The sequence below is a fragment of the Ascochyta rabiei genome, chromosome 6 (genome assembly GCF_004011695.2).
Source record: "Ascochyta rabiei chromosome 6, complete sequence".
NCBI classification, from domain to species: Eukaryota; Fungi; Ascomycota; class Dothideomycetes; order Pleosporales; family Didymellaceae; genus Ascochyta; species Ascochyta rabiei.
In genome coordinates this window covers 1,467,475-1,487,737 of record NC_082410.1, presented here as the reverse complement: position 1 = coordinate 1,487,737, position 20,263 = coordinate 1,467,475, and the positions used below count along the sequence as shown (strand labels likewise).

Genomic DNA, 20,263 nt, shown 5'->3' with positions numbered 1-20,263 from the left:
GTAGGAGGATCAACGGTTGTTGTAAGCTGAGTAGTGGGACCTTGGAGATCGGCTAAGTTCTAGTGTTGCTTTACCAAGCAAGACCCTCACTTAGAGCTCCGATGCTGGTTTCTTTACTGGTCTCCTGTTTCGTACTTCCCTCAACCTCAACCTCCGGCAGTCCATCGTCAATGCCGTCTTCAAGCACCTCCACCACGCTTCCAATTCCCGCCTTCAGCCCCGCCAACTTGCTCCTCTCTCTCACCCTGGTGTAGAAGACAGGACAGTCTCGGCTGTCGCATTTGATGTCTTCACCCCACGCCAGCCCCGAACAACTCCGACAAACCATATCCACCTCTTTGACTCTGACCTCGCGCTTCCAGATGCTCTGTTTCAAGCTGAGGAGCGCCCGTGCAGGTCTTCGCAGACACTTCTCGCACAGTGGCAGCATGGCAAATGCATCTGGTTCCACACCCGGCAGGTACGTGGGTGGGGGCGGCAGCTTTGCGCGACACACGAGGCAAGAGGAAGTCTTCATGTAGCTCTCAAGTGTCTTCCTGAGCGAGGTCTGCCCACCAGCGACGTTGGGATTCGGTCTAGAGGGCAATGGCACGGTGATGTTGCGCATGCGCTGCACTTTGGGCATCTCATCGTACCACTGTCTTACGTTTGCGCCGACCAAGTTGAAGATGCGTTCGAGTGGCGGGATGAGATTCTTGCTGATGTAGTACTCGGCGTCGAGCTCGAGATGTTCGTTCGATAGAAGCATTTCCGGTGACACGCAACGGTCGATGAGTCGGGCTCCCGGCGCGCCGGTGGTGACGACATAGGGTATCCGTTCACCGTATTGTGGTTCAGTTCGCGGGTCTGCGAGCATACGTTTCGTTGCTATGAGGGCGCCGGGCGGAGGAGGGCCTCGGTCTGAGTACGTTCCTAACTTTACCTCTTTGGCGAAGAGAAAGTCTTGAATTGAGATGCGCCCTTGCATGATCTTCGTGCATTGTTCTTGGAAATATGCCTTTACTTGGCTCAGATCAGCGGTGCGGAAGAGAAGTTTCAACGCTCGTTCCTCGATCTTCTGCTCGGCGGGCGTGCCGTCGCGGCGGACAGTCTCAATGCCTTTGGCATCAAAGTCGGGCTCAGCTTGGTTGCGATGCTCGTACTTGAAGCCGACGTAGCGCTTTTTAGCAAGCAGCACGCATGGGTGGTACACTTTCTCAAATTTAAGCTTGATAGGTCGCGGGTTGGCGTCAGTTATGGCTTTGGAGATTTCTTCGCCGATAGTGAAGGCTTGGTCGCGGGTGCGGCCTTTGAGGTAGATGAAGAGCGAGTCGGTGTCGCCGTATACTACTTCAGCTCCCCATTTCTCGGTGGCGTGGATGAGTGCGATCGCTTTCTCAAGAGTCTCGCGTCCAGTCTGAACAATGCTGTCTGCGATTTCGGAGCAAGGCATGCGGCCAGAGAAAGAGGCGGATGTATAGCCGTAAGTGACGTTTGCTAGAAGTTTTAATGCCAGCTGTCTGTTATGAAGTAGTTGCTGCAGTGTCCTGTCATCCTTGTCCTGTTTCATTCCACTCTTGACCATGACTCTAGTTTCTAAAATCTCGCCCAACATCTTTGCGAGGAGTGACTTTCGCATCTCGGGCTTGACATACATCATGCCGTTGGGCGCGATGTTAATGTGGTCCTTGACCAGCTCCAATAGTCGAGGCTCCCGCTTGAAGTCCATGAACCCCATCTTGTTACGGCCACGCCAGCTTGTGATGCGTCCCAGACAAGTGGAGTAACAAAGATTGTACGCAATCATTACACTTGGGTACAGTGATTGAAAATCCAACACCACAAGTGGGCTAGAGTAGAAAGCGCTTTGTGGCTCCATGACTAGGGGTAAACATTCAAGAGCGTTCTGCTGGCCGACCTGTTTGCGACTCGGAGAGATGAGAACAAAATTCTCGGGTTTGGCGATGCGGAACATGGTAGACTCGACCTTGAACTGTGATCCTCGAGAAATGACAGAGAAGAAGTCGACTCCCAGAAGACGTGCCTGTTCGCTCGTACGCGGCACGATTTCGTTTGCTTTCAGGATGTCGAGGTTGAGCTGGATGCGGGTCAGGAAATGATTTAGTACCTTGAACAAATCTCGCGGCTTAGTGCTGAGGTACCAGGTGGTGAGGTCCGAATGCTGATAGTGGGGTATGCGCTTATGGAGGAGATGGAAAACAACGTTCTCCATCGTGTATTGGAGTAGATTCAACTCTCCTCGCATGGCTCTCCAGATGTTGATCATATGACGTCCAGTGACGCGAATGGTTGAGGTGTGAGTGAAGCCCCATCGATCTGCATCTTTACCGAATCTGCCATGAGACTGTGATTTCATTCTGCTGATCTCGTCGCAGAGATTGTACTCAAACTTCATTCTCGCTCGTTCGATAAGGTAGCCCCATGAGCTGTTGTGTACTTCGTAACCAGTAAGGATATCAGGATCGAACTGTCGAACGATATCCACAATTCGATTGATCAGGTCAAGCTCGTCTTCTTCGTACTCGACTTCAACCGATACCTGCTTGGCTATGCGCTCAGCGATACCGTTCTCCTCTGAAAGGCAGAGCACTCCTGTACGAGATCGATCTGTCGTTGCATTCTCTTCGCCTTGGATTGTCCAAAAGATAGATTGAATACCGTCTTCGGCAGGGTCTGGGACAAGATCGCCTCGTGAGTTGACATGCACTTCCAGGCTCATGATGCTCATGTACTTAGTTTCGTGCCTGACGTTGGTTGACTTTTGCTGTTGCGAGAACTTGAAACCATATTTACCCTTCTGTGTAGGACCTTCAATCTGTGAGAGGTGGTCTAGAAATTTGACTTTCCTTGGCCTAGGCGTCTGTGTCTTTTTACGCTTCGATGGGGGTTTCGAGGGCGCGTTTTTCGTTGACTCGTGTCGCAGCCATTCATCTACTTCCCGGAACGACGGAGGTGGCTGCGCAATCTCCCAGTTTCGCAAGCTGCACCGTTGAGACCTTGTCCTGTTCTTCGCGTCTTCCTTGATTTTGTCGACCACAATTGGTTTCTGCTCACCAAAGTTCGCAGAGCTTGTGCCGGTCGGGTCGAACGCAGGCAGATATGGCAATGTAGTGCTTTGCAGCTTAAACTCACGTCCCGCATACTCACGAGCTCGATCCGGCACATCTTTCTCGTCACTGTAATAGGCATCTTGGAAAATGACAGGAGGTAACCCAGCGTGCATCATGGTGTCATTGACCACATCTAACGAGGGAGGAAGAGTGCCGAAGTAAACCGTAGGGTGCTTATGCGGAAACGATTTCACCAGGCGCTCGGTCAACGACAATGCCTCTGCAGCGACTTTGGGGTCGCTACTGCTTGGTCTTATTGGCGATGTTTTCTGGTGTGTCCATGGCGTTACAGGGGTCATCAGTGTCCTTCCAACCATGAGATGCTTAGGCCTAGGTGTCTTGGGCATTTCTTGAGAATTCGAGTATCCTGACTGACTGAGCCGTAACTTCGTTCCTGGTGCATCTGAGTTCTTCACAACGGGGAACGACATAGTCGTTGGTCCTCCATGCCCATGAGCTTTAATGCTGCTTTGAGATGATTGACTGGGCCTTGGTAGCTCGTCGTTGTGGTTCTTTCGCGATGTACCTGTGGAGTTGCGTCCTTCAAGCCTTTCATGAAAGGACACCTTCCTCGGACTAGACTGGGAACCGTTCAGTATGCGCTGCCGTTTGTGTGGCGACTCTAGACCTGGCTCAAGGTTCCTCTTGCGTACTGTGGAAGGACTGTTCGGGTCGCCGACACTACCTGCGTCGCTGGGATCGACAAGATCAATGCCCTCATCGAGATGATCGTCTGAAGTTTCTTCGCCACCAGACTGTCGCAAAAGAGATATAGTCAGTGGATCAAACGATTGCTGCTCCTCAGTGTCAGACTGCCCATCTTGCTCTGCCTGATCTGTCTCAGCATCCCCTCCGAGTATCTCAGGAAGTTGCTCAATATTAAGAGGTAGCTCGTTGTCGCCAGGCAGGGCATTAACCAGGGTCAATGTGCTCTTGACTTCCGCACTGATAGGCTCCAGCGCTTGGTTTTGCTCTCGCTCATCAACATTGTTCATCTGCTGAATCGAGAGGTTTTCTGGATACAGGTCTTCAACGCTTTCCACGGTCGTTCTGAGTCCTTCTTGGCCAGGAACCTCCTTGACGAAGGTACCAAAAGTCACCTCGTCTCTGTGCTTCTTCTCCTCCTCGATCAGATTCGAGACAAGCTCTCGATACTCGTCCTCATGTATCCATCCGCCCCTGTCCGTATTCCTTGGATCTGCAGACATAGAAACCATCACCTCTGCCGGGAACGGGCTACTCGCCGTGTCGTTGAGACCCATTTGCCGCTTCCGGCGACGCGTCTCGTCTCTCCACAGTCCAGCCATCGATGGCACATACTTGTCATTTAGGTTCATCGGCATCTGACTCGAACGCTCCAAGAAGTCATGGTGGATCGGTCGGTATTGAAGTTCGTGTCGGTTCAAAATGTCTTGCACGCGAATGTCTACCTCTAGCGTGCAATGGCTCTGTCGAGGATACTGGTCGTCTTCCGAGATGAAATCTTCTGCGATGGACGCATCGTGCCACTTGTGCGTTTTGACGTCTATCTCGTCGCTGTCTGGAACGGGACCGCGGAATTGGACCTTTGCACAGTTGATGTAGTCGCACCCAAACAAGTTGTAATCGCACATCCACTGCAAGAGGTATTGTAGATGGCTCTCGTAGGGCTGAAATACGCGGTTCAAGATAGCTCCCTGGTGCAGCAAGTCGGCGAAGCGCGTCATGTGCATAGGATTGAGCATGTAGACCTTCAGAAAGACCTTGTATCCGACATTATATCCAAAGAACGGCACGCCTTTAACCAGCGAGATGTGCCCAACGTAGACCGACTTCCCGTCGTTCGCATTCCGGCGGTAGGTCAAGGCGAGGGCGTGGTCGATCGACGCTCGAAGGGAATGGATATAGGTATTGACTGCATTTTCTTAGGATCGAACCAGGCTACTGAAAGTTGGGAGACGTACCAGCATCCTTCTCCAAGCTGCCGACGTATTCAAGATACAAGTACGGGAGCGCTCCATGAATATGCGCGCATACTTTTTGCCCAGTTTCAGTTGCGCCAAACGCGCGAATAACCGGAACTTGAGGCGATGCCTCACGCGACTTTTGCGAAGGGCCAACACCACGTCGCAAAACGGGGTCAAGATCTGTCGGCGTCGCCTGGTAGTTGTCGATACAATTCAGGCGGAAGCGGAACGTGTCCATGACGACACGGGGTTGCAGGATGACTTGTTATAAGCAAGAAGCTGCCTCATGGCTGTAGAGAAGATCTGACGTCGACCAGCATGACCTCATGCAAGTTCTCGCCGAACGCAGGAATGAAGTACAAGTCGACTTGGGCGCGACGCAAATCAACAAGAAGCCCCGACGCGTCTGTTGCCACGCGACATCATGTGACGCTCGGCGCTGCAGCCCTACAGAACTACCAGATGGTTCTCCACTCTTTGCCGCATCTTCGCTGGAACCACCGCGCGCGCAGTCGTCACCCTCACCAACCAACCAACCTCTCTAGCAGCCATTATGGCGCCACCCGGCGAACCTAGGAAACCGGACATTTCCGCTGCAGCCAAAGAGCGTAACGAATACATTCCTTCCTTCATCTCCAAGAAGCCATTCTATGCTATCGATGAGCACGGCAATGACAATGGCGACGATTACCTGGAACATCAGCGTTTGCAGAAGCAGGAGCAAGATTCGACCTGGTATGATCGCGGGAGAAAACTTGGGCCGGCGGCCACCAAGTACCGCAAAGGCGCCTGTGAGAACTGCGGAGCCATGACCCACAAGAAGAAGGATTGCCTCAGTAGACCACGCAAAGCAGGCGCAAAGTTCACTGGCAAGCGAATCGAGGCGGACGAAGTCGTTCAAGACGTTCAGCAAAGCTGGGATGCGAAGCGAGATCGATGGAACGGTTACGATGCATCTGACTTCAGCCAAGTCATAGAAGAATACAACGAGCTGGAAGAGCTACGTAAGAAGACGAAGAAGAAGGCCACAGATGGCGATGAGAACTCCGGGGATGAGGAGGACGAGGGCGACAAGTATGATGCCGAGACAGATATGGGGAGGAAACAGGCAACATCCACAAGGAACCTGCGATTACGGGAAGACACCGCAAAGTACCTGCTGAACCTCGACCTGGACTCGGCGAAATACGACCCCAAGACACGATCGATGGTAGACAGCGGCGCAACCTCGGACAAAGCAGCACAGCTGGTGGCAGAAGATGGGTTCATGCGTGCGTCTGGCGATGCTGCAGAGTTTGAGAGGGCGCAGCGCTATGCCTGGGAGACGCAAGAGCGTGGAGACAAGAACAAACTACATTTGCAGGCAAACCCCACGTCCGGCGAAGTCATGCGGAAGAAGGAATTAGCGGAAGCAGAGGAGCAGAGGAAGGCAAAGGCAAAGATCCTCGCGGAGAAGTACGGCACACAGGAGAAATTTACCGACGAGACTATACGCAAGATTGCCGTTACCGAAAACGAGAAATATGTCGAGTACGACGAGCTAGGAGGCATAAAGGGTGCACCAAAAGTCAAAGCCAAGTCCAAGTACGCCGAGGACATCTTCCCCGGAAACCACACATCAGTCTGGGGCAGTTGGTGGGCAGATTTCCAATGGGGTTTTGCATGCTGTCACTCTACGGTCAAGAACTCTTATTGTACAGGCGAGGCTGGCAGGGAGGCTTTCGAGAAAGCCGAACAGATGCGTACTGGCGCCGACTTGGAGGAAGTGCCCAGAGCCATTGCATGGAAAGAAGAAGAAGCTCTCGAAGAGCACGTGCCTAACGCCCCAGAGAGGGACCAGAAAGCGAAGCAGGATTCGGCCAGTCGCAAGCGGACCATGGCTGAAATGACCAACGACGTCAACGAGGAGGAGATGGAGGAGTACAGACGGAAGCGCACAATGGCAGCAGACCCCATGGCTGCCTATCTCAAGGGAGATGTGGCCGATGCAGTATGAGCATATGCATCGTCCAGTCCGTCATTGAAAAGCTTCACTTTTTATCTTAGCATCGCGTGGCGCTGGCAAGGCGCTTATACCCAGGGCTGCATATCAGCAACGGCCTGCGAAATGACATAGAGTCCCTGATGATCGAATGCGTTGTCCTGTTGTCCTGCACAGTGCAGTGCTGATCGGTGTAATGCAGCTAGGGTTCAAGGCTTCCGTCTTCCCCATACGCAGTTCCCTACCACTATGAAGAATGCCAGCTCACCGAGAAGCCGATTGCGCATGCAGCCGCGCGTATGCGTTGTATAACGGCAAGGCAACAGTTTAGCAACTTTACTGAACGCTGAGTGGTGAGCCGCCTAGAGTGGCTCAGGCGATGACGAATGCTCGGAACATGCCAAGACTATGGGGCTGGTACGCGCAGCATCCAGGGATTCGAAGCTCATGCTTGGGCACCCAAACCCACCCCTCCCGCCAAATCCACGTACCTATATACGCGCAGGCTTCTTGCGCCGTGCCTGCCTATCGAATTGCCACCTTTCTCTCTTTTGCTGTTGTAACCACTGCGACTGCCACCGGATAGCTCTGGATAGGCAGCAACAGCCGTCAAGATGGCGCTCTACGGATCCAGCAGGAATGTCGACATGGGGAAGTCAGTCAATCATGTATCATGCAACGAGGCTGCATCTTGCTGAATCTCCGTATAGACAAGAATCTGAACTCGCCATCAACATTCGCAAAGCAACAAGCATCGAAGAGGTCTCACCGAAACGTACGTCTGCAACCTCTGAGACATTCGACCGCAGCTTATTGTAACGCGCAGGCAAGCATGTTCGAGCATGTATCGTCTACACATGGGACCATAAGAGCTCCGCCTCGTTCTGGCAGGGCATGAAAGTGTAGGTCATGCCAGATTCCTCCGCACACCGCACGGGCGCATTGGATCGAGCAGAACACCGCTGAGTTTGAACCCAGACAGCCAATCCTTGCCGACGAGATCCAGACATTCAAGGCGCTCATCACGGTACACAAAGTCCTTCAAGAAGGGCACCCCATTGTTTTGAAGGAGGCGCAATCCAACGTCAACTGGCTTGAGAGCCTGTCTCGCGGCTCCACAGACGGCGCGGGTGCACGAGGCTACCAGCCGCTCATATCAGAGTACATCTACTACTTGATGGCCAAGCTCGCGTTTCACCGCCAACACCCGGAGTTCAACGGTACGACGAGGACACGGCAATAGATCGAGCTGCAGACTGATCACTGGCAGGAACCTTCGAGTATGAGGAATACATCAGTCTCAAGTCCATCAACGACCCCAATGAGGGCTATGAGACCATCTCCGACCTCATGACATTGCAGGATCAGATCGACGCCTTCCAAAAGCTCATCTTTTCACACTTCCGAAGCGGCGCCAACAACGAGTGCAGGATCGCCGCGTTGGTCCCGTTGGTGCAGGAGAGCTACGGTATCTACAAATTCATCACCAGCATGCTGCGTGCTATGCATACCAGTAGGTGGCGCGCCTGAGCTCGGAGCGAATTAGGATTAACAAGCGCAGCACTGGGGGACGATGAGGCGCTCTCGCCTCTCCGTGGCAGGTACGATGCCCAGCACTACCGCCTCGTCAAGTTCTACTACGAATGCTCGAACCTTCGATACCTGACCAGCTTAATCACGGTACCCAAGCTTCCTCAAGACCCACCAAACCTCCTTTCCGAGGACGAGTCAGCGCCAGCTCTGCCCGCGAGACCGAAAGAGCCTGCGCCCGCTCCACGCGCACCGTCGGTTGATCCTGAGCCAATCAATGAGTTCTGGAAGAACGACCAGAAGCGACAGCAAGAGCAATACGAGCAGGAGCAGCTGAGGCTACAGCAGCAATGGGAGGACGCACAGCGCCAACAGCAACAACAGCAAATGCAAGCGCAGAGAGATTTCGAGGAGCAACAGCGGTTGCAAGCTGAGCAAGCACGTCTGGCGCAAGAGCAGCTGATGCGCGACCAGTACCAGCAGCAGACACAGGGACGCCTTGCGGAGCTCGAGCGGGAAAACCTCAACGCGCGCGCGCAATATGAGCGCGACCAGCTAATGCTGCAGCAGTACGACCAGAGGATGAAGGCGCTTGAGGGAGAAATTGCACAGATGAATCAGAACTTTTCTTCGCAGATGGGCTCCCGGGACGAGCAGCTTCGGGCACTTCAAGAGCAGCTCAACACATGGCGATCGAAGTACGAGTCGTTGGCTAAGCTCTATTCCCAATTGCGACATGAGCACTTGCAACTCCTGCAGAAGTTCAAGGCGGTCCAGCTCAAGGCGAACTCTGCGCAAGAAGCCATTGATACCCGCGACAAGCTGCAGCGGGAGCTCAAGACCAAGAACCTGGAGTTGGCCGACATGATTCGCGAGCGTGACCGCGCGATGATGGAAAAGGACCGCAGTTCTGGTGGGCACCGCGACGAGCTGGAGAAGCTCAAGCGTGAGCTCCGCACAGCTCTGGATCGAGTCGACAACGCAGAGCGCGGCAAAGGATCGGAGTTGTCAGCCATGCTGTCAAGACACAACCGAGAGATCGCTGATCTGGAAGAGGCTCTCCGCAATAAGACACGCCAGCTCGACGACCTGCAGATGAAGCATCGTGACGGAGATTCGGATCTGGAGCGCTTGCTACGCGAGAAGGAAGAGGAGCTGGAGATCTTCCGCGCTGGTATGGACCAAACATTGCTCGAGCTAAACGAGCTCAAGCTGAATGGCAACGTCAACGACGACGTCCTCGACGGACACCTAGACACTATCATGCAAGACAGTCTCCAGAAGATCAACGATATCATCGATTCAGTCCTGCAAAGTGGAGTACAGCGTGTGGATGATGCCCTGTACGAACTCGACTCCTCTATGCAGGCTGGTAACCAGAACGCCACCGGTCCCTACGTGCTCTCGCAGATCGAGAATGCGTCGACAAGTGCCATGGAGTTCTCCACAGCCTTGAACAACTTCATCGCAGATGGGCATAATGCAAAGCACGCCGAGGTCATCAATGCAGTGAACACTTTTGCCGGCTCCATCGTGGATGTTCTTATCAACACCAAGGGTCTCACTAGGTTCGCATCAGACGAGAACAAAGCTGATCAGCTGATCAATGGAGCGCGAGCTTCCGCGACTTCAACCATCAGGTTCTTCCGCAACGTCCAGTCAGTACGGATGTACGACCTCGACGAGGAGCAAAAGATTGACGTCGTCATCAACAACAGCTCCGACGTCGTTCGTAACTTGCAGAGTTTATCTAAACTTGCGGACGCGTTTGCACCTAAGAGCAAAATTAACACCAACGGAGATCTTGGCGAGGTGGTTGACGATGAGCTGACCAAAGCCGCCAATGCTATCCAAGCTGCTACTGATCGTCTAGCGAAGCTGAAGAACAAGCCTCGGGACCAGTTCTCTACGTACGAGTTGAAAATTCACGACTCCATCCTCGATGCAGCTATTGCGGTTACGAACGCCATCGCACAGCTCATCAAGGCCGCGACAGCCTCGCAACAAGAGATTGTCCGCGAAGGTCGGGGTAGCATGTCCAAGACACAATTCTACAAGAAACACAACCGCTGGACTGAGGGTCTCATCAGCGCAGCCAAGGCTGTTGCGACATCCACAAACATGCTCATCGAGACCGCCGATGGTGTCATCTCTGGCCGCAACTCCCCTGAGCAGCTTATTGTTGCATCCAACGACGTCGCTGCCTCGACTGCACAGCTTGTCGCTGCTAGCCGTGTCAAGGCCAGCTTCATGAGCAAGACTCAAGATAGGCTGGAGACGGCGTCTAAAGCTGTCACTGCTGCTTGCCGTGGCCTTGTTCGACAGGTACAGGAAATCATTGCACAGAAGAACAGGGACGAAGGTGAAGTTGTGGATTACACCAAGTTGAGTGATCATGAGTTCAAGGTCAGGCAGATGGAGCAGCAGGTACGTTGTATCTTTTACTCCAACCATGAGTTGCTGACTGACACGATGTATAGGTCGAGATCTTGCAGCTTGAGAACTCGCTCTCGCAAGCGCGAATCAAACTTGGCGAAATGCGCAAGCTGTCCTACCTCGAGGAATAGACACTTGACACGGACTGCTCGCGCCTACAAGCTCACAACACGCCTCTTTCTAGTAGATAGTCTTTACATCCTTGTTCGTCGTTACGCAATCGGGCCGAGCCCAAAGAAAATAATTACGGGCATGTTGTTTGCTGCCTCATCAATACCACATGGTCTTTTATCCTTGCTTCATCTGTATCCTACAGTGCATCTACCGTGCTATCCACAATCCGGCAGGCTTGCCTCTTCAGCCTTACATTTCGTGTCTTGTGGCTAAGGGGCTGCAAGTCCATTGACCACTGCTGTGCGGATAATTGTAGACGGGAGCAATCGTATTCACGACTGTGGTTGACCAAGGAGATACAATGAAGAGGTAGGCTGGAAGAGAAGCAACAGATCGGAGTTGGAAATACACATCTGTGCGAAGAAACACATACTTAGCATCGTTGGCGTGTACAACCTGTTAGGAACGTCACTCGACTTCCAGAAAGTGGGCGTGAGGTTCATTGATATGATATTTCTCTTTTCAAAGGCTCATGAATCTCGTTCAGACATGAAGCTTCAAACGTGGAAGATACAGGCTGTTTGAACCACAACAGCTGTCTTTGTTTGGAAAACACTGTACGATTGCAGAAGCAAGTCGACACTGTTTTCTTTGTGCGAAGGACATGCTGCCGACGAAGCCGTTGACAAGCACCGGTTGAAGGCCATTGCTAGTACGGCAGGAGATAACGTACGAACAAGCTTTGAGTTTGCCTCCGCAGTAAGATTGCGAGGCACAATCATTGGCCCCTTCCTTATACGGCCTAGCTTATCCACTCGAGATGAATGCCTGCACGAGCTTCATCACTTCCACAAAGCTTCGCACAACGGCCTCTTCGTTCACTTTCGAACAGCATTCTTCTACAGCAAGGGTCTTGATCGATCGCGCTTTTCAGCATCTTGTTGCTCTCATCTTGCCGCGATGCTCGTCTGCCTCAACACGGGAACGTTCTTGACAGCCGAACCGTTCCGGGTAGGATCTTCGAATGGTCACTGTCACAGCTTCCCCTTTGGGAATCGTCAAGAGCATAGACTCGTCGATGTTTGATTTGTGCTTGATCGCAAAACCCTCTCCTATTCGCTGCAACGGAGCCGATTATCTCGCCATGCATGGATCTTTGTCAAGAATCCTCGTGGTTGCTGCAGCTATGATGCCTGTCCACAAGCAAGATTCTATGGTCCGCGGTAATTATACCACCGAGTACCTTCATTTCAACATGCGTATAAATCCAGCGAGAGCCTCCAGCATCATGGAGTTTGGTATCCGTTCTTCGCAAGTCCAATCCTCGCGATCATGGTCCGGTTAACGAATATCGCCGCGGGCTTGTCCCTTGCATCCGTTGCTCTGTCGTCGCCTCTCCAGGGACAGCTGTATACTGGTCAAAATGCATCGACTCCCTGTGCGCAGGTGAGCGCATCTGTCGCAGCACAGAAGACGGTTGCGACTCCCACCGTTGCTGCCAGGCTGGCGTACGAGTGCATCACATCCGTGCCGTTCAACCAAACTGCCGCTCTGGCCTTGGTAGACGGTGTTGTGCCGTACTTCAAGTGGCAGAGTAACACCGCCTTCTTGAAGGACCCCCCTGAGGAGTACGCCGAGAAGGTTCAGCCTGCTGTCGACATCTGGGGAGGGCTTGAGAAGATTCGCGGCAAGGTCGTTGGTGGACAGTACGAGAATGAATTTGAGGTGTGTATTATCCTGCCATCCACCTGGAAGCTATTACTGACATTCACTAGTTCGGCTTCGAGCTTTATATTCTTATCCAGAGCGCGCACGACGGTCACTTTGTGTATGTTCCTGACGTAGTCGGCACAGTCTTCAACTTCGCCCGCCCTGTTCCTCTTGTGTCTGTCTCAGCCGACGGGAAAGAGCTTCCCAAGGCCTACGTCTACGCAGATGTACTTGCTGAGTTATTCGGCAACTCCACATTCACGTCTTCCCCGATCAGCAAGATCAACGGCGAGGATGCTCAGGCCTTCTTAGAGAACTGGGCTCAGTACGGTTCTCTCCAGGATCGTGATGCGTTGTATAACAATGTCTTCTACGAGCTTGCCACCGTATCTCTTGGCCCTTCAGGATCCGGTGTTGGTACTTTCGCTGGTAGCGGTCGCGGTCGATTGATCTACCCAGGCGCCACCACCGAGCTCGAGTTTGAGAACGGCACCAGCGTGACTTACGACAACTACGCAAAGGTTCTTATCCCTTTCACCGGCATCACCGATGGAGAGTCTCTGTACAAGACTTGGTTCACCGGCAACCAGCCGACTGCTGCGACACCCACGCCAAGTCCCTCTTCCAAACCTATCCCAGCTCCTGGTTACCCGCCGCCAGTTTTGCGTGAGGCGCACAACCTGATTGGAGGATACTACCTCGAGGACGACTATGCGGACGTTGCTGTCCTTTCTTTACCCTCGTTTGTGGGTATCAACACATCAGAAGCATTCCAGGATACTGCTGCTAAGTTCCTCGCCGCGGCAAAGGCTGCTGGCAAGAAGAAGCTCGTAGTCGACGTCTCGGCCAACGCCGGTGGCACTATCCTTCTAGGGTATGATCTTTACAAGCTGCTCTTCCCCAACGACGTCGACCACGCAGCCTATGACCGCTTCCGAGCGTTTGAAAGCACTGATCTGCTTGGTCAAAAGTTATCCGATACCGCAGAGGGTCTGCCCCGCCAGCTCGTCACTAAGAAACAGAATGAGACGCTGTACGAGCTCAATGATGCTGTAGTTGCCTCGCTTTTCAATTACCAGACTGATGTCTCGGTCAACGGCACCAACTTCGTCAACTGGGCAGACAAGTTCGGGCCAATCGTCCACGAGAAGGGGGACAACTTCAGCAACCTCTTCCGCTGGAATCTTTCTGACCCTTTGATCCCTTTGCAGTCGGGAGGTGTTTACATTCACGGGTATGGCCCTCTGAGCAACTACACTCAGCAGCCCTTCGCTGCAGAGGACGTTGTGGTCGTTACCGACGGATACTGCGCGTCAACCTGCACCATTTTCTCCGAGCTCATGCGCCAACGTGCTGGTGTCAAGTACATCTCTCTCGGTGGCCGCCCGCGCGAAGGCATCACCCAGGCTGTCGGTGGAGTCAAGGGAACCAACAACTTCCCGTGGCCCTACATCCAGTCGGCGGTTCAGTTCGCAGTGAACAACCTGACGTCCAGCGCCGAAGAAGCGGCTAAACTCAACTCTACCGAGTTCAGCGAATACTGGAGTGACACTGTCTTCGATCGCGTTGCCATTGGCAGTTCAATAAACGTCAACTTCCGTGACGGTATCCGCGACGGAGATGAGACGTACACTCCTCTGCATTTCGTCTACGAAGCTTCTGACTGCCGCATCCTGTACACTAAACAGATGACGGTCGATGCCACAGCCATCTGGAAGGCGGTCGCTGACTCGACCTGGGGCGGTAAGAGCCACTGCATTGCCGGAGACCTGGGTGGCTACTCGACCGGCTCTAAGCTGGGCAAGAGGGAGTTGACGGTGCAGGACAAGGTGCTCAGCAGGAGCATGCACCAGTGGAGAAGGGAGCTCAGAGAGCAGGATTACCCGCTCGACGTGTTTACCGATCTGCGCAAGGCTAAGCTTGGTGGTGATGGCATCATGTGGCCGTAAAGAAGCAGTTAGTACGTTGTATTTGAATAGTTTCTCAATGCAAATCCAACGGTTCGCATCGAAACTCAATCACTCTCGACCGGATGTTGGCTTTGGCGCCTAATGACAGTCACGTTAGCGTCGACTGCTGCACTTCAAGTGGTCGATTCCCCTATCCGAGCCGTTCGTGACAGCAGATGTCGCCATTCTAGCTCCTGTATGGTGGTGCAGGGCTGCTAGCTCATATCCTCTGCAAGCAATCTCTTTCCTCCCATGGTCGCCGTCTCCCGTACAATCGGATACCGGTAGACGTCCTCGGTACCTCGTGACGTTTCCCTCCTGCCGGAGCCTATTCCGGGCACTCACGATCCCACCTCGCCGCGATTGTGCGGCGTTCCGTCGATGCGCGTCCGTCCACAAGCGCGTGCCTTGGTCTGCCTGCCAAGTGCGCGTCGTCGCCGTCCACCCACCACAAGGGCGACTCGCAAATAGATGGACGGCCAGTACACACGGCTGTAAGGCCCAGAGAGGGTCCCAGTTCCGGCGCAGGCAGGTTTTTAGATGGAGGCCCTGCAGCGCCTGGGTCGGCGGTGCTTTGGCGCTTGTGGAGTACTTGCGGAGTCAGGCAGCGCGATGCACGATGCGTGTGGAGCCGGGTGAAAGCCACCACTACCACTACGTGTGGCAGGTGCGGTGGCGGATATCAAGACATGTGCCCTTAGGCCACGCAGTCTGAGCTGCAAATCAAGGGGTTTGGAAGGACCGCGGCGTGGCCGCGGGAACACCACGCCCTGATCTCATGCCGTGCTACCGTTGATTTCCGCGGAAACATATCCTGGACAGATGGAAGCACCGACGAGGAGGAAACGGTTGGGATCTGCAGCGCGGGAAGGGTAGGGATATGGCGATCCATCGTGACGGGGAAAACAGCATGGTGATGCATTGTCGACATGAGACCATCAGCAGCACAGCACGTGTTGCTGTATCCACCGTGTACGTGGAGCACCCATTTTGAGTGCCTCGGTGTGACACGGTCAGCCTTTGCCCGCGTCGGTTCCCGTCTACGCACTGCAGGGATCGCGCGATGCCAGGTCCGCAGGACGGGAGATCTCCGATCTAGGGACCACATCGTCGATGCTTGACAGCGTGCTTCGTTGGCGCGTTGGGTAAGGGCCGAACGGCCGGGTTCCTCTCTAACAAGCTGGGAGAAGGTTTGCGCGCACGCTTGGTGAGAAACGAAGAGAGAAACAGAGTCAGCGTGGTGATCGCGATCGGCCAGCTGAAAGGGCGATGATGGGAGTTTTTACTTTGGCATCACTGCAAGGTGGGCGATGCTGAAACACGCAGTCGTTCATCGAGGGAGAGTTTGCACTGGCACTGGATTGATGGCATTCTCCACCGCGCCGATAGGAAGTGCGACCCGCGACCTGCGTCCCGCGGAACCTCCACGTCCAAACTCCAAACCTCTCCGCCAAACCGCAGCAAGCCGTTTCACCGGCGCAAAATGGGCAATGCTGTCTCCAGCCTCAGCCGCTAGCACCCGTCTGCCCGCGCCCTGTCTGCCTGCTGCCTGACTTGCAGCCCGCACTCTCATCTCCCACGCCCACGCGTGCCGCGAGAAGAAAAAAAAGGACAAAAAATTCGACGCCATCCGCGCATCTGGCAAACTGCGCCTTCATCGACTTTTCGGTTTGCGCCCAAGCCACTTAGGACCCTGCCGACCGTTGATCCCAAGGGCCGCTACTGTGTAGGTTCCTCGATGGTGGAGCTGGCGTGAATGTGGTCGACGCGTCTTGCCCGTGTGGGCTAGCGGGTGCGCTCTAACACGGCACATCGTTGCCGGATCAAGGGACATGGACTTCTGCATCGCCCATGTGCACGCGAGAAGCGTATGTATGGCATCGATGATCGGGGTAAAACACGGCCGTCACCGCGCGTCATACCACAGGAAATAGACATTGGCAGCTGTGGTGGTGCAGGAGCCGCAAGCTTGGGATTGGTGCTACTGGTGTCGCAGATGTCTACGGCTGGGTGCGCTCAGTGATGCCTTATCGCGGCATGTTTCAGGCTGGGAGATTGAGTGCACAACTCGTGTGAAGCTGTTTGCGTATGTGCTGCGGTTGGAAATAGGCTTCACCGGGTCCTGTTGAGCACCGAGCTCGTGTTTCCTTCTCCAGAGTCTTGTTACCGTGGTGCTCACTGTAGTGCACTCCGGGTTGGAGTCAGTCCACTCCGAGGATCGTCGGAACATGGGCAATCGACGGTAGCCTACGAGTCAGCACGCGCATACGAAAAGATACTGCGTAGAACAAACGTTGGTGCTAATGGGAGTCGGTCTCGTACAATCACTCAAGCGTGTCATGGGAGTGATGTAGGGTTGGTAATCGTTTCGTCGTATTTCAAAAGTTTACAAACTATAGACGCTCAATGCAATGGGTATCATATCTTCAAGCTGATGGGAGATCCAAGCTGCTTCAGCGTTGTGGTGCAAAGACCTGCTTTCATCCACCGCAGAGCCAGCTGATCATGACTATCCTCCATCGAGTCCATCCCACCTTCTCTTCCCCCCCCCCCCCCATGATATTCGCTGTGCCGTGTTGTATGCGTGTGGTTTTGGCGCTGTTTTTGCGGTTCAATCGAGGTGACTTGAGACATGCAGTGATGGTGCGCCGGTGGTAGCAGTGATGATATGTGTGCTCAATCACGACACCGTCAGGGTGTTGACGAGAGTCGTGTTGAGTGGTTGGCAGGGATAGTGTTGATTGGTCATGTTGGATTCCAAGGCCAAAATGGATCATGTGTTCTTCAACCAGCACTGTAGCCCACCATCCTGGCGCAGTGGCTGCAGTAGTACAGGTTGGTGCCGTATTGGAACATGCCAGAGTGGCCGAAGGACTCGCGACGACACCGGCAGCAGCAGAGCACGCTTGGCGACGACATGGAGACGCTGCTTCGCTGAGACGACATGCTGGAGTTGGAGTTGCTTGGCGAAGAGCTGCCAGCAGGCTGAAGTGGCTGTGTGCAAGGTCGATGAGCAGCTTGCGTCTGCAATTGCAAAAGGCGTGAAGCGTCGGCGCCAGGGCTCGCCATAGGTAGTGATCTATGGGCTAAGAGCGGATTGGTAGGGTTGGGCCACGTGACTGAGCAGTACTCAGTGTGAGGCGATAGTTGAGGTGTCTCGTCGGAATAGTGCGAGTGAGATGCAGGCAAGGTGAAGTAGCAGGAGGATTGAGCGCCAAGGGGTTGCAGATCGTTCATTGTGCGGCTGCTGTGGTACGACGGGCTTGGTGGCCAGGGCGATCGTGAGTGCTGAGGGCTCGATAGGCGTACCGCAACCTGATATACATACCTACAAAGATGTGACTGCGATCGGTCGATGCAGGCGCGTGAACCACATAGAGGCCGTGGAAGGCTGCGGCCCACAGACGACCCCTCATTGGCTCACGCCACCCGGGCGCAGTTTCTCTTCCGGAGGGTTTGGAAAGAGCGACCCCGGTACGATCCCAAACCGTCGGCGCGATCCAGCCAGGAAGTCCCCGCTGATTAGGAAAGGCCCGCTTTCGGCCTCTGCCTGTCCTCCCCCGTCCACGAATACTGAGGCTGGGATGCAGATCCAAGAGGCTTTCGCACGCCGCAAACCAAATGCGAGTCCTCAGACACCGGTCGCTGCAATGTGTCCCTGTGGCATGTGGACTCACTGGGCAGCCACACAGCTTGCGAGTCCCGTGGCCGCAGGCGCCTCGTACACAGTACACGAGTACGCCCTTAAAACGCTTGGGCTGCCTCCCATCACGCGTTCTTTGCGTTGCGTTGCCCAAGCCTGCCAACGCGTCCTCGCATACCCTCAGCTTCCGGCCACCGAGGGCACCATCTCCTCAGCAACCACGACACCCCCCCTTACTCTGGCTGCACACTACAGACGAATGCCAGACCCCGCTGCAGTTTGCTGGCCTGTGACCCGCAGCAACGAGCTGCTGTCTCAACGGACCGACCCGCTGGGATGGGGAGGCCAGCGAGTCTAGAACGCGAGACTCAGGCCCAGCGTCCACTGCGACAGCAGCACCGACCAGACGCCGGCTTAGGAAGTCAATCTTGGCTTGCTGAAAGGCGAACATGAACCATCGATATCGAGAATCTCGGATTTGCATCTTCAAATTGCCGTCAGCCAGAGAGTGCTGTACCAAGAGAGACCAATTGCCTCATTCATCCACGTCTACTCAGACGTTTGCACCGCTCGTCCTGTCCGAACCTCAGCCCAGCCTTCCCGCTCATTTCCGGTCCAGCCTTGAAATCTGCTCGACTCTTCAATCCAACGACTGGGAACATGTGCAAACATCACACACAGCGGCTCGAAAGCTGTGTCTGACGGTCTGGGGCGGCTGTCATCAGCGAGCTAGCACTGCTATTGCAGCCGAACAACCCAACATGGCTACGACAGCTGTTGCTGTACTCAAGGCAGCGCAAGCTGAGACCGAAGCCGTGATGCAGTCAACGCGGCGTAGTGAGCTTCAGCTTGAAGCAGCTTCTACAGCGACTGGAGATGCCACAGCGACTGGAGATGCCACAGCGACTGGAGGTGCCACGACGACTGGAGATGCCACGACGACTGGAGATGCCACGACGACTGGAGATGCCACGACGACTGGAGATGCTTCCACTCATGCACAACCAGATTATGCATGGTCAAGCCAGTACCCATATTCAAGAAGCACTACTGGGTGGAGTCATCTGATGCTGAGATCGTGTGATTCTACAGTTCGGATGTAACAACCCCACGCATCTCCACGTTTCAAAGCTCGGCTCTCAGGTAGTGACGTTACTTCAGACCAGAGTTGGCTTTGTCTGCTCAGCGGTACATTTCTCCACAGTCATTGTCTTGCGCAAGGGAACAGACAAGTGTACCAAGGCTCAGAACGATTCCCTTTGTTCAGAGAAGGACCGATTGAAAAGAGCATACAGTGACTGGCTAGGGTTATTTTTCCAATGCAACGGTACGCACGGTTTACTTGGAAAGGCAACGGAGATGGTATAGGTGCGGCGGGTCCTTCGAGTGTGAACTACTCGCCACACACGCTGCTGCAGCTGCAGACGGTGGCGTTGGCGGATGTACTTTCTGCGGCCACCCCACGGATCAAAGGTCTGGAAGTCGGAGTTGCCGTCCACTGAAAGACGCGACCGTCGCGAGCCATGTCCAGCGTAGATGAGGCTGGCCCGTGTGTTGTAGGATTGCAACGCGGTGGTACTTCTGGCCCCTGGGGTCATCTGAATCCTTGCTGTGTATGTTTCGACCCTGCCCACCTGCACAGTTGTGCAAGCAGAAAGGCCAATGCTATGTATTCGGTAAGTCCAGCACTGCTATGTGGGAATACGCGCTGTGAAGGATCCAGATGCAACCTCACCATAGGTAATGCTCGTGTTCCTGCCTGATAAGACTAGCGTCAAGTGCTTTCCCCGCGAGCTGAGCTCAGGTGGACGTGGAGTGCGCTCGATCATGTGCACGGTGCGCGC

At 54.3% G+C, this 20,263-nt stretch overlaps 6 protein-coding genes across 6 annotated transcripts; 4 read left to right on the top strand and 2 right to left on the bottom strand.

Moving 5' to 3' along the window:
* Positions 1-70: 70 nt before the first annotated feature.
* EKO05_0004404 (DNA-directed DNA polymerase) lies at positions 71-5,294 on the bottom strand (the record flags this gene model as incomplete). The annotated part of the gene is made up of 2 exons (XM_038938921.1): positions 71-5,004; positions 5,054-5,294. 2 exons carry the CDS (start codon positions 5,292-5,294, stop codon positions 71-73), a joined length of 5,175 nt encoding a protein of 1,724 aa, XP_038800202.1.
* Positions 5,295-5,609: 315 nt separating this feature from the next.
* EKO05_0004403 (mRNA splicing protein) lies at positions 5,610-7,052 on the top strand (the record flags this gene model as incomplete). The annotated part of the gene is made up of 1 exon (XM_038945574.1): positions 5,610-7,052. The coding sequence occupies one exon, from the start codon at positions 5,610-5,612 to the stop codon at positions 7,050-7,052; it is 1,443 nt and encodes a 480-aa protein (XP_038800201.1).
* A 599-nt stretch (positions 7,053-7,651) lies between these two features.
* On the top strand, positions 7,652-11,134 carry EKO05_0004402 (uncharacterized protein; the record flags this gene model as incomplete). The annotated part of the gene is made up of 7 exons (XM_038939051.1): positions 7,652-7,692; positions 7,748-7,812; positions 7,864-7,939; positions 8,016-8,257; positions 8,308-8,550; positions 8,599-10,994; positions 11,048-11,134. 7 exons carry the CDS (start codon positions 7,652-7,654, stop codon positions 11,132-11,134), a joined length of 3,150 nt encoding a protein of 1,049 aa, XP_038800200.1.
* A 1,315-nt stretch (positions 11,135-12,449) lies between these two features.
* On the top strand, positions 12,450-14,776 carry EKO05_0004401 (uncharacterized protein; the record flags this gene model as incomplete). Its single annotated transcript, XM_038938867.1, has 2 exons — positions 12,450-12,842; positions 12,893-14,776. 2 exons carry the CDS (start codon positions 12,450-12,452, stop codon positions 14,774-14,776), a joined length of 2,277 nt encoding a protein of 758 aa, XP_038800199.1.
* A 2,784-nt stretch (positions 14,777-17,560) lies between these two features.
* Positions 17,561-18,013, bottom strand: EKO05_0004400 (uncharacterized protein; the record flags this gene model as incomplete). The annotated part of the gene is made up of 1 exon (XM_059636387.1): positions 17,561-18,013. The coding sequence occupies one exon, from the start codon at positions 18,011-18,013 to the stop codon at positions 17,561-17,563; it is 453 nt and encodes a 150-aa protein (XP_059492370.1).
* Positions 18,014-18,868: 855 nt separating this feature from the next.
* On the top strand, positions 18,869-19,522 carry EKO05_0004399 (uncharacterized protein; the record flags this gene model as incomplete). Its single annotated transcript, XM_038945573.2, has 1 exon — positions 18,869-19,522. One exon carries the CDS (start codon positions 18,869-18,871, stop codon positions 19,520-19,522), a length of 654 nt encoding a protein of 217 aa, XP_038800198.2.
* Positions 19,523-20,263: the final 741 nt, after the last annotated feature.